Below are 15,057 nucleotides of genomic sequence, written 5' to 3'. Positions count from 1 at the left end.
CTCCTACCTGACGCCCCGACTCGCCAGAGCATCCCGCGCCTTTCACCCCCAGCACAAAGGCCGCCTGCGCGACCCCAGATATCTTCCGCCGCGATTCCCTTAGATGGCCGAGTACTCGGTCTACCCCAGGGGAACCGGCAATACCTTCTATCCGCAACACACACAAAACATACGCAACCTCCCCAGCCGAGTGCGCTCACCCACGTCTACCGCCCGCATACCCTTCCCCAACCCCGACACCCCCTCGCCGTCACGATCCCCTGGGCGCCAGTCGTCTCCCCAGCAGTTCGGCATGTTCAACCAGGCCCATGGGCACCAAGGCCACAACGTTATGATGAACGGGCGAGCAGGGCAGCAGAACTTCATGCAGCACATGAATCTGGGGAAGCCCTTCCAACACAATCAGCACCACCAGAACCAGCATCAACATCACCAGCAGCACCAAGACATCTCCGGAAACAATCATGTCGGCCAATTCAACCACCAGCACAACATCTCGAGTGGGGGTATGTCCAACGTGCAGCCCCACTTTACGCCGGGCCATCTCCAGAACGGCACACCAAACAGCGTTCATAGTGGACTCAGCAAACCACCAACCGAACACTGGCAAGAGCAATTGAAGCTGCACCAGACCGCGCGTGAGATGACGCAGGCCCACTCACACGCTCGCATCCACCCGAGCGTTAGTAAGAGCATTGTCGCGGGAACATCAAACGGGATGCAAAAAGAGACAGACAAGGAAGAGCGCAATAGGCCTGCTGCTCAGCGGGTGGAAGACGCCAAGGACCAGCACATTTGGACAATTCTCGATTTCGGCGGCCAGAATCTTAAAGTTATCACGCCAGCCTTGTTTGCCTACACTTTCCTGACCAAGCTCTACCTCAACTCCAACAAGCTCACCTACGTGCACCAGAAGATTGGACAGCTGCGGAACCTCACTCATCTCGATCTGTCCCTGAACAATCTGCAATACCTACCCCCGGAGATTGGCATGCTAGTGAACCTGAAGCAGCTGCTCCTATTCGACAACCACATCGAGAATCTGCCATACGAACTAGGATCCTTGTATCAACTGGAAATGCTAGGTATCGAGGGCAACCCTATTCCGGACGACCTGAAACAGATCATAATGGAACAAGGCACCACGGAACTTATCAAGCACTTCCGCGAGAACGCACCGGGTCCAGAGGCGCCACCAGAGCGAGACTGGATTGTCCTCGATGAGGTTCAAGACACGGCACAAGAGACTGTGAGCGCGCTCAGCTACAACATCTTGTGCGACAAATACTGTACGCAATCACAGTACGGATACACACCGAGCTCAGCATTGGCCTGGGAGAGTCGCAGGGAGCTCATTCTTGCTGAACTGCGGGAGCGCGACGCAGACATAGTGTGTCTGCAAGAAATCGATCAAGATAGTTTCAACGAGTTTTTCCGAGCAGAGCTGGCGCACAACGACTACAAGGGAGTATTCTGGCCGAAATCACGAGCGCGTACCATGGCAGAAAGGGAAGCAAAGCTGGTTGATGGGTGTGCCATCTTCTACAAGAACAGCAAGTAAGTTTTTGACCGTCTCGTCTTTCGGAACCCCACTAATCAGACCAGGTACATCTTGCTGGACAAGCAGCTCATCGACTTTGCCAATACAGCCATCAACCGTCCGGATATGAAGGGCGAACACGATATCTTCAATCGAGTCATGCCCAGAGACGATATTGGCGTTGTTGCTTTCCTCGAAAACCGTGCTACTGGTTCCAGATTCATTGTTGGAAACGTGCACGTCTTCTGGAACCCTGCGTTCCAGGATGTCAAGCTTGTGCAAGTTGCCATCTTGATGGAGGGTATCACCAAGCTTGCAACTCAATGGACTAAGCACCCGGCCTGCAAGAACAAGGTGGTGTACCAATTCACGAATGGCGATAGCGAAGAAGGAGCCGAACCCGACCCGACACAGGAGCCCGGACCTTCCAAGGAATACTCTGATCCTTCCGATATCCCCGTGTTGCTATGCGGTGACTTCAACTCGCTGCCATCCTCTGGTGTCTACGATCTCATCACACATGGCAATGTTTCGAATGCTCACGTGGATCTGGGAAGCCGCAAGTATGGTAACTTCACACGAGACGGTATATCCCATCCATTCAGTCTCAAGTCCAGCTACGCATCTATCGGCGAGTTGGCGTTCACGAATTACGTACCTCACTTCCAAGGAGTCCTGGACTACATCTGGTACTCGACAAACACACTGCAGGTAGTAGGTCTGCTTGGCGAGATTGACAAGAACTATCTCCAGCGGGTACCGGGTTTCCCCAACTACCACTTCCCCAGTGACCACGTGGCCCTGTACGCACAATACATTGTGAAGAATCGCAAAGAGGCGAAGAAGGTGTCCGAAGTCGACTTCGGGCCAAGCCGCGATCGAAGGAATTGATCGGCTTGACGTCGTTTGGCCTCCGGGCATGTCAATACGCTTTCTGGTGCAGCAATCTCCGTCGTTTTCAGGCGTCATTTGCTCGGTGTTCGGTTGCTACGGTTCGCTCGCGTCCTTTGCGGGCTTCACGATGGAGATTTAGGTTTGGTAACGGGGTGAATCGCTCGATAGACGGTGCGCGGTCTGATCATTGGGAGGTATGAGCAATGCCAGCGGTTAGTGCACGAAATCTCGCATCATGTTTGTTGTTAGTGTCTGGAACATGTTTTCCTTGGTAGCCTGACGATGGAAGGACCACTACTCTCTTTTTCAACTTGCGAAGCGTTTGGCTGTCTGTGGCTGGTGTTTATCGGCATGGGATGTTTGATCTATTTTCTGGGTTCGTCTTGCGTTCATCTTTTCTGCAATGTATCAACTAGGTAGCTCCTTCAAAAAGGCCTCGTCGCCTGCACTCCAGCAGGTCTGACTACGGTTTTACCGTTCAACATGTCCTCGATGCACTTGTGGTGTAACGTGGTTGCGTGAGGAACGCTGCGTGAACATGGCTTTCGGACCACAGATGCGTCATGGGGCAGCGTCAACGGCCACAATTCGCTGGAATGAGCCGTCGAGGAGGATGAGGGGAAGGGGTCTCGCTTGACCGCCGCGGCAGGGACCCACTTAGTTGACATCGACGTGCGCTCCTCGACAACTTCGTCCAGGCCGCGCAACACGCAATTACTTCCCTCCTCCCTGTACATTTCGAGCCACCTCTCTTCTCGTACACTCTAGACACAATGGCTGCTGCTGCGACGAACGAGCTGAAGCTCGACCCCAAGTACGACCACTACGACTTTCCCACTGTCGCTCCCACCGCCCAACCAGGACACCCAGGCCACACAACTCCAGAGCAAGATGCCCAGGTCTTCCAGCTGAGAACCCAGCTGGAGCAGTCCGGCCACACCAAGAACCTCGACACCCTGACTCTGGTACGCTCACCGCTCCTCCTGCGGGTGCAAAGGCCTCAAGCTAAACAATCTACAGCTGCGGTTCCTCCGCGCGCGAAAGTTCAATGTCGAGCTTGCGAAACAGATGTACGTACATGCAGCATGGGGGCACTGTGGAAGAATGGCTGGAATGTATGCTGACCGTCACCAGGTTCGTTGACTGCGAGAAGTGGAGGGCCGAGTATGCTGGCGTCGGCGTTGAGGAGCTCGTCCGCACCTTTGACTACAAGGAGCGACCCGAGGTCTTCAAATTCTACCCCCAGTACTACCACAAGACGGACAAGGTATGTGGCTTCTACTTGGGCTGAGAGCTCAGCCCAGATCTGACCAACAAAACCTCTGACGCAACACTAGGATGGCCGCCCACTCTACATCGAGCAGCTCGGCAACGTCGACCTCACCGCCCTCGGAAAGATCACCTCCCAGGAGCGCATGATCCAGAACCTTGTCTGCGAATACGAAAAGATGGCCGACCCCCGTCTTCCTGCCTGCTCCCGCAAGTCGGGCTACCTCCTCGAGACATCGTGCACAATCATGGACCTGAAGGGCGTTGGTATTGGCAAGGCTACCTCCGTGTACGGCTACCTCGGCGCCGTCTCGCAGATCAGTCAAAACTACTACCCCGAGCGTCTGGGCAAGATGTACATCATCAACGCCCCCTGGGGTTTCTCGGGCGTCTTCAGCGTGGTCAAGAAGTTCCTCGACCCCGTCACAAGCGCCAAGATCCACGTTCTCGGCAGCGGATACCAGAAGGAGTTGCTGGCGCAGGTTCCAGCCGAGAACCTGCCCAAGGCATTCGGTGGATCATGCGAGTGCGAGAAGGGCTGCCAATTGAGCGATGCAGGCCCATGGTGGGATGCGCAGTGGGCTAAAGAGCCCAAGTGGGCCAAGAAGAGCGACGATGCGATTGACAACACGGCTCTTCCTGCACCTACTGAGGGCGTTGCGGGTACTGCACCAGCTGCGCCTGTCGGCACCGACCCTGCTACCGCACCTGCACCTGCCACTACCTAGGCGGAATGTGTCTTCGAGGCAGGAAGGGGTGTTTAGAATGTCAACGGTATGGCGTAGGGGCGTGATATTCGAAAGGGGGTGCGCTGATTGCAGCATAGATAAGCGTGGTAGGTGTTCACGCGGCGGCATAGCAAGTGTAAAATGTCATCACACAGGTTTCAAGAGCAACTAGCTTACAACGCGAACACTGTTTTGCATGGAACTCGTGTGTGACTACTAATGTAGAAGCAGCTTGATCTGGTCACGAATGTTGGTCATCTTCGACTCAAGAGCCTGGTGTTGTGGGCAATCCGTGCCTCTCAAGTCTAAAGCACAATTGTGTACAACATGTAGATGGAAATTCCGCTGACTATACTACAGAAGAGCACAGCGCTGGCGCTGAGATGTCGGAAGCACTAAATGAACTTCAATGCGGTAGTCATTCAGGTCGTCAAAGGTGCCTAGCCCCGCTGGCGATGCAGGGCGCCTCAGTGAAAACCGCAAGGAGCCAGAACTTCCCTTTTCCTTACTTCCATACTATCGGGTCTAGTGTAGCGACTGTGCGAGGGGGAACGTCCGTACAAATTGCCCTTTTCTTCTTTCTCCCAGTTCCACACTCCCCAAACGCTGCACCTCAAACCGCTCATTTCAGAACCTAACCTCCAAGTCAAACTTTTCTATCTCAACACTACAATGCGTCTGCGCGCTAGGTATGCTACTGAAAGAACCTGCTACGACTCCGCGTCCGACGAATGCGACGTCGACCCTGAGCCTGACGATGCTCTTCTCCAAAAGTCCTCAGAGTCGGATAATGACGCTCTTTCACAGTTTTCGGATGACGATACTGTCTGTGTCGTTGTCGGTCAAGAACCAAATCAAAAAAAGTTCTTTGTGGACCCGTACCGCATCTGTTATTGTAGCAAGTTCTTCCGGAATGCTTTAAGAGGGGGATGGAATTCAGCACAGACTCTCGAGGTCACTCTGAAAGAAGAGAACCCTAGGATATTTGCTTGGTATCTGGACACGCTCTATGTACGTATCCTCATGCAACCGGCGCATTCATAGTGTCGCTAACGAAGAGTATGTAGAACGGCACCAAGCTATCTTTCAAAGGTCAGCCATGGTCTTTCCAGCCCATGAGCGAGCTCTACGTCCTCGCTGAGATGCTCATGGACGACTCCACTAAAAAGGTCATCCTGGCGGCCATTCAGAAACGATGCGAGAGCCCTCAATTCGGCCACTCCCTCCCGGAACCATCTGCAGTCCGTACTATCTACGACGGTACACCCGAGTCGAGTCCCGCGCGTCGTTTAATGGTTGACATCTTCTCCCAACGTGCAAGTAAAGAGCGCATTGAACACTGGACGACGGAGAACCTGCCGAAAGACTTCCTCCTCGATCTGTCGGTCAATCTCATCGCCCAGCGTCCCCTTCCCGATGACGATAATAGGGGTCACGATGAGGGCAAGAATGCTAAGAAGCGTGCAGCCGAAGAAAGTGACGACGAGTTAGCCCTCTATCTTGACTCGCTAGAATCGCCTCCAAAGGTAAAGAAGAGGCTCAAGTTGCGTGTCGGCGGCCGTGATAGCCTCGCCTTTCTTGATCAGTACTCTGCGGTAGCCGATGCACATTCAGGAAACACAAAGACGAAGGTCGCTCTTGGTTCCCAACACGACACCGCATACATCAGGTAAGCTCTTGACCGTAGACAACGCAAGCGGACATTTTACTGACTTCTACAGGGCTGAGCGCACAGCCGAATGGCAGACAAACATTAGCAACCTCCAAGGTGGTCGTCCTCTTAAGCCGCAGATAATGACCGATGACGGTAGGAGTTGGTTCGAAACCACATGAAATTGAACGAGTCGATTGAGGAATAGACGCTGTAGTGGGAGAAACATTGATGCTATTCATTCGTAGGACACGACTACGGATTCTTGGGAAAACAACAACGGCAGGAGGCTGGATGTGTTTAGTCCAGTCAATAAGACGAGAATAACTCTGACACCCGGTTCTGCATCTCGCTCACCACTTAGGAGTCTGTGCTCATCGCCGAAAAAGATGCTCAACTCAACACACATACAAAGTGATGAAGTCAGAAAGCTTTTGATAGATTACCAGGTATGTTACTATCATATAGATCGGCAGCGAAAGACCCGTGGAGTGACACATGCCACCTCAACCCTGTAATCGCCATGTTCCCTCAAAGCGATGCTCTTTCTCGCCGAGAGCAGTCGGGGAGAAAGCACGTAAAGTACACACCCAATAAACCATGAGACAACTAAATATACCGCTACGCCGTGCTCCAATATAACATGCATCCCACAAAGACAGTAGACCGACTTACAGTGTTGTGTTCTTTGACTCAGACCGCCAACAAACCATGTCGTCGCGATTTTGGATCGATAGCACCCTACGACTAGATACGGTGCTTCTCCGATTCTGCATAGATAGTCAGCATTGTGAGTGTTATGTGATGGAATGCACTACTAACCGAGTCGCGAGTACAGCATGTATAGTGCCATTTGGTTGCATTCTTGTGTACCCGTGATGGTAACAAGACGCTCGTTGCTGTTGTCGGTGGGCTCGTTGATCTTGATGACACTGCCACTGAGCTGGCGGATTTCATTGATCTTCGCACCGCCCTTGCCAATGATGGCACCGACCATGTCGTTGGGAATGAAAATCTGCTGGGTAAGAGGTTGGCCAGGCATGCCACCAACAGCTGCGTGTGGAGCGGCGCCGCCATGCGCAACAGGCGCTGCAGCAGGGTGACCGCCGTAAGGAGTGGGCGCTGCAGGACCACCATAGGGACCACGGCTAGGCGAGCCAGCGCCGTAAGGCATGTTGGGGTGACCGTACGGCGACTGCTGTGGAGGCTGTCCATGCTGCATGTGCGGAGCACCATAGCCTCCGTGAGCAGGAGTTCGCTGGGGTGGTTCTTGGCGACGGAAGTTCTGTGGGTGAGAGTACTGACCTCCGGCGGGCTGGGGAACGTATGGTTGAACAGACATGCCGCCTGGGACGACGTTGGCAGCCATACCACTACGGGTTGCATATTGGGATGCAGCCGGTCCACCGAATCGCTCGGTCAGCTGCTCGACCAAGGTCTGAGCAACATAGTACACAGCAATGTGCACAGCGTCAGCAACACCCAGTACGATCAACGAACGTTCGCCAGAGTTGGGGAGGAGAGTGTCAGATGCGTTCAACTTAGCGTTAGAAGCCTCTTGGATCTCGCGGATGCGAACGCCAGCCTTTCCGATGATGGAACCGATAAGGATGTGAGGAATCAGAAGACGCATAGGGTAGGCCTTGGAGGTGGATGTAGAAGGTGTCTCGAGGTCCTCCTGGTTGAGGGTGCGCACAATGAGGCCGAATGCCTTGGACACAGCATCAACTTGGCCGCTTACAGTAAGGATGCGTTCAACAGCGCCCCGAGAGTAGTCGCTAACGGTGCACTTGGCGCCGGACAAGCGACGAATCTGAGTCACATTCTCTCCGCCCTTGCCAATGATGGTAGCGGCCTCGCTGGTGCCAATGCAAGCGCGCACATGCAGCCAGTTGGTCTCGTCCACCTGCTGGTTGTGATTTACAGGCCGACCATTAGCACCTGATGTGGATTGGATAGGCTGAGTCTCAAGGATAGAGGGTGCGTCTGGGACAACAGTGTCGGTATGGATGGGCTGGGCACCGTTCTCGACAGCAGCTTCAGCCACTTCGGGTACCACCTTTACGTCCTCTTGTGTGATGCCTTCCGTGGCGATGTCGTCGGCCTGGACTGGTTGCGCGATGTCGATGTTGTCTGGGTTGGGCGCATCCTCCTTGACCATCTTGTCGAGAGCAGGACGCTTGGCATCGGGTTGGTCATTGGGTCCGGCAGGCGATGAGGGTTCCTCGAGCGGTCGCTTGGCCGAGGAAGCCGCGATGGTGGGTGACGCGGACATGTTTTCTGTTATGAGTTGTGGATCTTGAATTGGGAACGGGTATGCACGCTCTTCACAGTCGAGGAGCGTTCAAACGGGAAGGTGAGATTTGTTCAATTGATCTCGATTATTTGCGACTTTATGTACAGCGGGGGCCGTGAAAGAAAGCGTGCTGTGAGGGCGGGCTGGAGGGAGTCGCGACAGTACGGTGAAGGTGCGAGGAGGTAAGGTCGCCGGGAGCTTGAAGGAGTTTGGAGCGTGCAGAGGGTGCAGTGGTCGGAGGAGAGAGGCCTCGGGAAGCGAGGAATCGGGTATGATGGTGCTTGTGATGGAGCGGGAGAGTCGGAAAGGGTGTGTGTTTCTTGGGACGAGGTGAGGTCGACAGAGGAAGAAACTGGCCCAAGTAAAGAAAGCTCGCTCGTCAAACCTTCTCGGCAACGGTCCGGCGTCTCAGGTGCGGAGAGCTCGAGGTTGCGCGCTTTCCTTCTCAAACGAGAAAGCAATGTTAGAAGAAGGGGTGGGCCGCGATGGAGAAGGAACTGTGGGCGATGGTTGATAACAGCAGGTCGTTTGTCGCGAGGGAGGAGGCGCAAACGATGCAAAATGGAGCTATCGCGGGGAGATCGGCGCTAAGTCTTGGCGCGTCACGTGTGGTACTACGACTTTGTCTGTAAATACCGGTAGCACGGCGACTGAGAGACTGTTGAGTTCCTTGCGGTGCAGCGGGAGCCTTAGTGAGTACACAGTTGAAAGGGGTGAAGCCCTCCTCGCTCGCCAGGCACCACTGGCCCGTTAGCGACATCGGTGGACCGCACTTGAACTCACAGCCAGCCGCTCGGAGAAATGGCGCAACTACAGAGTGAGAGTCTCAGGAAGATACGCGAGTATGTCGAAGGAGCTCGGGGCCTGCAGGACGATGTCGTCGACTTTGACGCGTCCAGCACCGAGGCGCGTCTGGAGCAGACAGTGAAAGAGCTGCAGGCACGCGTGAAAGAACAACAAGCAGCGCTTGACAAGGTAACGCGATAAAGACGCGTCTAGAAAGGATGATACTGACAAAGTAAAAGTTGCGATCTCAGTCACATGTTGATATAGAGACGGCCGCCTATGCATCGGAAGATCCGCGTCAGAAGCTTCAGCAGCTCGCAGCCGTCAAAGACGCGTACAAACAGTTGAAGCCAACAGCAACGTACCTCCCCGCCCAAGGATCAGTTCTGCCTGCATTATTAGCAGCACGCACACTTCAACAGAATGTCCAAGGAACGAAGGAAGCCATTGCAAGCACTCAGAGCCAACTCGGCACAAAAGAGGCCACGCTTCGTCGCGAAGAAGCCAACTTACACGATGCCCACCTTCTCACTCAGGCAATGCAGAATCGCATCAGACGGCTACGCTCTCAGCATGAAGATCGCTCTCAGAAGACTCCTGCTCAACTTGCGCGAGAACTCATCGCAGCAAAGCGCGCAAAGAAGGAGAACTACGACGCGGAGATGCAGCGTCTGGGAGAAGCTATGAACAACTTCATCAATGACTACCTCTCTAGCATGCTTGCAGCAGAAGAGCTCGGCGGCCCTGTCGTAGGCGACATGCTTGACATAGAGGACGATACTCTTGCTGCCGGTTTCACAAAGAAAGGACGCGCAAAGTCATCGAAGAAACCAGTCTCAGACAAGACGCGACAGCGCAGGATCGATGAGATTTGGGGCAAAAAGGCTTCTCTCGATGCTGAAGAGGAGGAGGAAGAGCCGCCTACTGAGGCTGAAGCTGCGGATGCAGAGATGCGACAGTTGATTGAGAATCTGTTTGCTACTCTGATGGGACCAGGAGGTGGAAAGGCATACTTTCAACTGGAGCGAGACTCTGCTGCTTCACGTTTCTTGATCAGGGCGAAGATTGCGCAGTTCCATCCGAAAGATGCGAGGAGGTTGAGGTTAATTGACTTTGGACGAGAGCTGGATGACTGAGGGCGTTGCAAACTGCTACCGCAGTCATCAACCTGATGTCCTGAGAGAGGTGCACATGCTGAGCATGAACCGGCCTCTACGCATACCGGTCAGGTGTTGCCTCGTTACGAGACGCATGCCCCCTTAGCCATACATTATCCAAAGCCTTGTCGGTCTCTCGTGTTTATTCAATCCTTTGGCCCATGTCTGCAAAGAGTCCCTCTCACCTGTAGCGGTGCACCTGTGTCTAGTATGTTTTGTTATAAACAGCGTATAGGGGTATCTTAAGTCTAAAAAAATTAAGTCTTAAATAAGTAACTACCCTCTACTAAGTATCTTATAAAGGCGTAAACTAAAGTTTAATATATACTTTATATTTAAGGTGTACGTAAAAGTGTACTAAGCTTTCTTAGCTTAGTAGCTAATACTTTAGTAAGTAGCTTATTTTAAAAAAAATTACTATATAAGTAATATAATTACTTTATTATTTTAAAATTTAGATAAAATAGTAATATAACTATAGCTTATTAGTTAAAGAACTATTAGAATAAGTTATAAAGTAAATATACTATATATTTTTACGTATAAGTTAGTATATATTCTTTTACTACTACTATTTCTCTTATACTTATATAATATTAAAACTCTTTATAAATATTTACTTTTTAAAAGCTTTTATAAAATAGCTAGCTAAAAGACTTATAAAAGTAAAAGCTAGTTTTAGTATAAGTCTAAAGACTCTAACTCTATACTATAAAGACTTTAGGTACTACCTCTATTAAGACTTACTTTTTTTAACTTTATCTTAAGTATTTATATTAGTTTTATAGCTTAGATCTTTAACGCTTTTACTTTTACTTTATCTCTACTAGATTAAGTCTCTAAGTACTTTATAAACTTTAGTAATATTTAGATCTATAACTACTTTACTAATATACGCCTTTAAAATATTAGAAATATTAGTTATATTAGTTACTATAAGAATAAAAATAATAAAGTAGAAGTAATTACTACTATAGTTAATACTTTTATACTAAATATAATTATTTTAGAAGTATACTAAAGTAATAGCTAGTCTAATAAATAAGAAAGAGCGCTAGTAATATAGTATATTAAAGTATTATAGGTAATAGTAAGAAAAGTAAAAAAATATAATACTATAGAACTAGACGTAAAAAAGTATCTCTAAGAAAAGAAAAGTATTTTATAATTAAAATAAATATTATTACTTATATATAGTAATAAATAAAAAGACTAAATATAATTATTATATAGTCTAATACTACTATAGAAGTTAGAAAAATAGTTATATAAATCTAGTATAGTATTATAAATAGCTATTAAAGATAGTAATTATAGCTTTACTATTATTATTACTATTATAAAAATAAATAAGCTATATATTATAGATTTAGCGTTAGTAGGCTAGTTAACTTACTAAAATTATTAAGTTTAGTAGTATTATTAGTAATTAATTAGATAGAACAAAATTTTATCTCTACAAAGTATAACACAAACTAGGGCTCGAGGCCGCTGTGTCTGGTATACAGGCCAACATCATACGTTACTTTTAGGATATGTCAATACCTTGGTTCCGCACAGCTCCGCTCCACACATGCACGCACGCCTCATGCGGCCCACACATGCATCCCGCGCAACACATCATCCACAAGCCAGGTTTTGGGTCAGGATAACCCGGCTATCGCAAGACGCGTCCGATCTCCTTTCGTCAGTGCAGCGTCCCAAATGGAATCTTGACCCGACTCTCGGAGACACTGTTCCGAAGGGAGTAAATGTGGGATATTGGACATCGGAAAAGTACAAAGAAGGTCTTATCGGAGCAGTGGTATTGAAAGGCTGGGGGTTCGTGCACGTGCGCTTGAACGAAGGATTCCAGGGCAACGTTACCATGTACAATAATATGGCTCAATATGACAATGGGGATCTTCCCGTCCTGGCGCTTCCGCCGAGAGAATCTGACAGCAAAGCGATCATAGCAGTATCAGCACATGGGTGAGCATGTCTGTACGAGATTCATGGCCGCGAGGCCGCATCAGCTGAAGGTCACCGAAAAAGCACAACACCCGTATTCAACAACTAGCCCCCCATGGTCCTCTTCGGAGATCAAAGATAGAACCTTGGAAGAAGCAAAAAGCAGGTGCATGGAAGAATCGCCGTATGTATGCCAAAGTTCCGAAAGGGACTGCCGGATGGAGCACGCGTCCTGGCGCTGTCAAAACCAAGTACCGTGCAGGTGACTACCTTGAGGATAACCTTGCAGCAACGCACACCGTGGGATCGAAACATGAACAGCTGCACACGGGGCTAATGCAGAGATGCATCAACGTGGCTCCTGTAGGAACAGTCTCACACCTTACATTGTCGCTTTTCTCCAATGCGCCCACTCGGCAGTCTTCCAGGCCTGCGTCAGTGGCTGATGCGCATGACAGCTTTGTCCAGGCCCTTGATTCGTTGCGAGTCGCAAACGAGATAACCACGATCCCAAACGCGTTGTTTTGATTCGAGGGATATTAGGTGCTTTGCTGCTACCATTTCAGCCGGAGGATGCGATCGCGATTGCGCGCGTAGCCTTGCCAATGCAGAGCGGCGGGTGGGAGATCTCGCGCTGGCTGACTGCTGCTTTACAGGTACCGGGCTGTGGGAAGCGAGCTGTGGAGACGGCGCCGAATTGTGCTGGCCAGATCTCCATCAAGTGCAAGCCTGGCCTGTCTATCCTGAAACACTTGTGGGTGATCAGGAGCTTTTTCTGACCGCATGTATGAAGTCATCGTGGAGCAAAGTGCAAACGTCTCTGTGACAGCGGGCATGAAGACGTTTTTTCGGCCTCTGTTTTCCGCGGTAATTTGGGTGACAGGTGGGCGCCATCCATGCTCGAGCCACTCGTGCGCACCCTCGTGAACGAGAAGCGAACAGGGGCTAGGGAAATTGCTGATCCCGCTTTTTTTTTCACCCACGCAGAATCTCATCCGAAATCCGGTGACTTCATTATGCATGATCGATTCACATATGATCGCAATACGGGGCTTCTCCTTCAGATTTGCATTGTTGACGGTCCGATAGTAAAGCCGACTTTTGTGAAGACATGGTACCATCTTAGTAGTTCTTGTTGCGCGGGATTTGGATCTGGGATCGGTAGTCCTCCCGATGCTCTAGCGTGTGGATGCGTACCAAACATGCACCATCTCGTTTTTGGCGCTCACGAGACACGATCCTACCTTCCAGGAATGCATAAGTGTACCCATGTTGTGAAGCTAGACTGCTTCGCACAACCCCTCGATCTAGCACAAATCGCAATACCTAACCTCCACGTAACAGCATTGACAATCTTCCTAGTCTGCTTGATGCCCAGATGGGACTTACCGTAATGCGCAGAGTGCGAACTACTAGCGACTCTCATAGGCCCATCCAGAGCGGCATTTCATCGCTGTTTCAGCACAGTGGCTGTGCGAGCTCACCATTGCTTCTGTGTCATCGGAGGCGTTCCGTCTGGCAATTGGGCTGCAGAGTCAGATTAAGCAAAAGTACACAGTAGCCAGCATACGCTAGGATCTGCAAACTACGGCTGATATGCTTACCCTACGGCAGAAGCGGGGTACCAACAATCTAGATTGCAGAGAAGATTGATATGTCGCCGAGTCTCCTGGAATTGGAATTGCGCTTGCTGCAGATGAAGCATGTTGGCATGTGAATTGATCAACGTCGTTGCGAGGGGTACGTAACACCTATCTGTGGCGGTGCAAACTCCTTCGGATTGCGTCTCGGTACACTTGCGTCAAGATGCACCACTGGGGCATTGACTAACCTTTTTGATGCCTCATAAGACGGGGAAAGAAAAATGCTCCATACATCTGTCGGCCGTGAGTCACAGTTCATCCATGTGCGCATGACACCTGCGTCAGCTGGTCGGACGTGTTCCACCATGTGGCACATACCAGCGTTCCCGAAGCTGTGGCGAAGAAGGGTCCAGCCACAAGCACTCGCCACTTCCCGTCTCGCTTGAGTAGACAATATGTCGATCTCCGTGCAGATCCAGCATGCTCATTGGCTGTCACATAACGGTTTTCTCAGATAGCTTACACAGCCGCTATGATTAGAACGCCTCATTCCAACGTAGTAAAGTGGTCGATCGCTCGGATGCTTATGTAGTCGGTTCCGGTTCATGTTGCACCTTCGCTCCGTGACGCGCTTGGAAGGGAGGGTCTTCGGGGTCCGCGATAGGCTCTGCAGCGTTGCGAACGGTGGCGAACTTGTTGGAGCACGTCGGCTAGCTTTCCGTTGTGCTAGCGAGCTGTTTCTCCCGTTTGAGTACAGCTACGGGAGAAGCAACGGCAGTACCGGAACACTCTCCTTTGCAATCGTCCGGACGGCAAGCCCAGTTGCTTGCGAAAATACGCAAATATGTATCTTTTCCTTGTATCATCACGCCACACCTGCATGGCGCTTGCTCCGATACTGCAAATGCCCTAGACTACTTGTTGGAGCTGCAATCGGTACGATGGATTGGCGTTTCATAATTGCGATTGAGTGAGGCAGCTACTCAGCAATAGACCTGCGAGTAGATCCGTTCGGTCCGTTCTCATTTGACGCGTCCTCTGTAAATGCCAACGCATCTTTTGGACCCTGTTCATTCGGTCTGACTTATCGTTTTCTTTGGGTGTACCATGGTCATGATTCGCGAGTCCTTTCCTGCAGTATGACATCAAGGCTCGGCCGCACAATCCTTTGGGTCGGGTCCCTGTGCTATCGGTATCGGCTAC

At 50.8% G+C, this 15,057-nt stretch overlaps 5 protein-coding genes across 5 annotated transcripts; 4 read left to right on the top strand and 1 right to left on the bottom strand.

Annotated features, from left to right (window-relative positions):
- Nucleotides 1-103: 103 nt before the first annotated feature.
- On the top strand, nt 104-2,431 carry CCR4 (Glucose-repressible alcohol dehydrogenase transcriptional effector; the record flags this gene model as incomplete). Its single annotated transcript, XM_049383559.1, has 2 exons — nt 104-1,557; nt 1,606-2,431. The coding sequence occupies 2 exons, from the start codon at nt 104-106 to the stop codon at nt 2,429-2,431; spliced, it is 2,280 nt and encodes a 759-aa protein (XP_049249077.1).
- Nucleotides 2,432-3,207: 776 nt separating this feature from the next.
- Nucleotides 3,208-4,431, top strand: J4E84_000923 (uncharacterized protein; the record flags this gene model as incomplete). Its single annotated transcript, XM_049383558.1, has 4 exons — nt 3,208-3,399; nt 3,455-3,504; nt 3,569-3,701; nt 3,772-4,431. 4 exons carry the CDS (start codon nt 3,208-3,210, stop codon nt 4,429-4,431), a joined length of 1,035 nt encoding a protein of 344 aa, XP_049249076.1.
- Nucleotides 4,432-5,103: 672 nt separating this feature from the next.
- On the top strand, nt 5,104-6,104 carry J4E84_000922 (uncharacterized protein; the record flags this gene model as incomplete). Its single annotated transcript, XM_049383557.1, has 2 exons — nt 5,104-5,442; nt 5,499-6,104. 2 exons carry the CDS (start codon nt 5,104-5,106, stop codon nt 6,102-6,104), a joined length of 945 nt encoding a protein of 314 aa, XP_049249075.1.
- Nucleotides 6,105-6,829: 725 nt separating this feature from the next.
- On the bottom strand, nt 6,830-8,357 carry J4E84_000921 (uncharacterized protein; the record flags this gene model as incomplete). Its single annotated transcript, XM_049383556.1, has 2 exons — nt 6,830-6,852; nt 6,905-8,357. The coding sequence occupies 2 exons, from the start codon at nt 8,355-8,357 to the stop codon at nt 6,830-6,832; spliced, it is 1,476 nt and encodes a 491-aa protein (XP_049249074.1).
- Nucleotides 8,358-9,179: 822 nt separating this feature from the next.
- Nucleotides 9,180-10,300, top strand: J4E84_000920 (uncharacterized protein; the record flags this gene model as incomplete). Its single annotated transcript, XM_049383555.1, has 2 exons — nt 9,180-9,353; nt 9,404-10,300. 2 exons carry the CDS (start codon nt 9,180-9,182, stop codon nt 10,298-10,300), a joined length of 1,071 nt encoding a protein of 356 aa, XP_049249073.1.
- Between the last annotated feature and the right edge of the window lie 4,757 nt (nt 10,301-15,057).

The sequence above is a fragment of the Alternaria hordeiaustralica genome (genome assembly GCF_023758085.1).
Source record: "Alternaria hordeiaustralica strain BMP 2776 chromosome Unknown scaffold_1, whole genome shotgun sequence".
NCBI lineage: Eukaryota > Fungi > Ascomycota > Dothideomycetes > Pleosporales > Pleosporaceae > Alternaria > Alternaria hordeiaustralica.
This window is presented reverse-complemented; position numbering and strand designations above follow the sequence as displayed.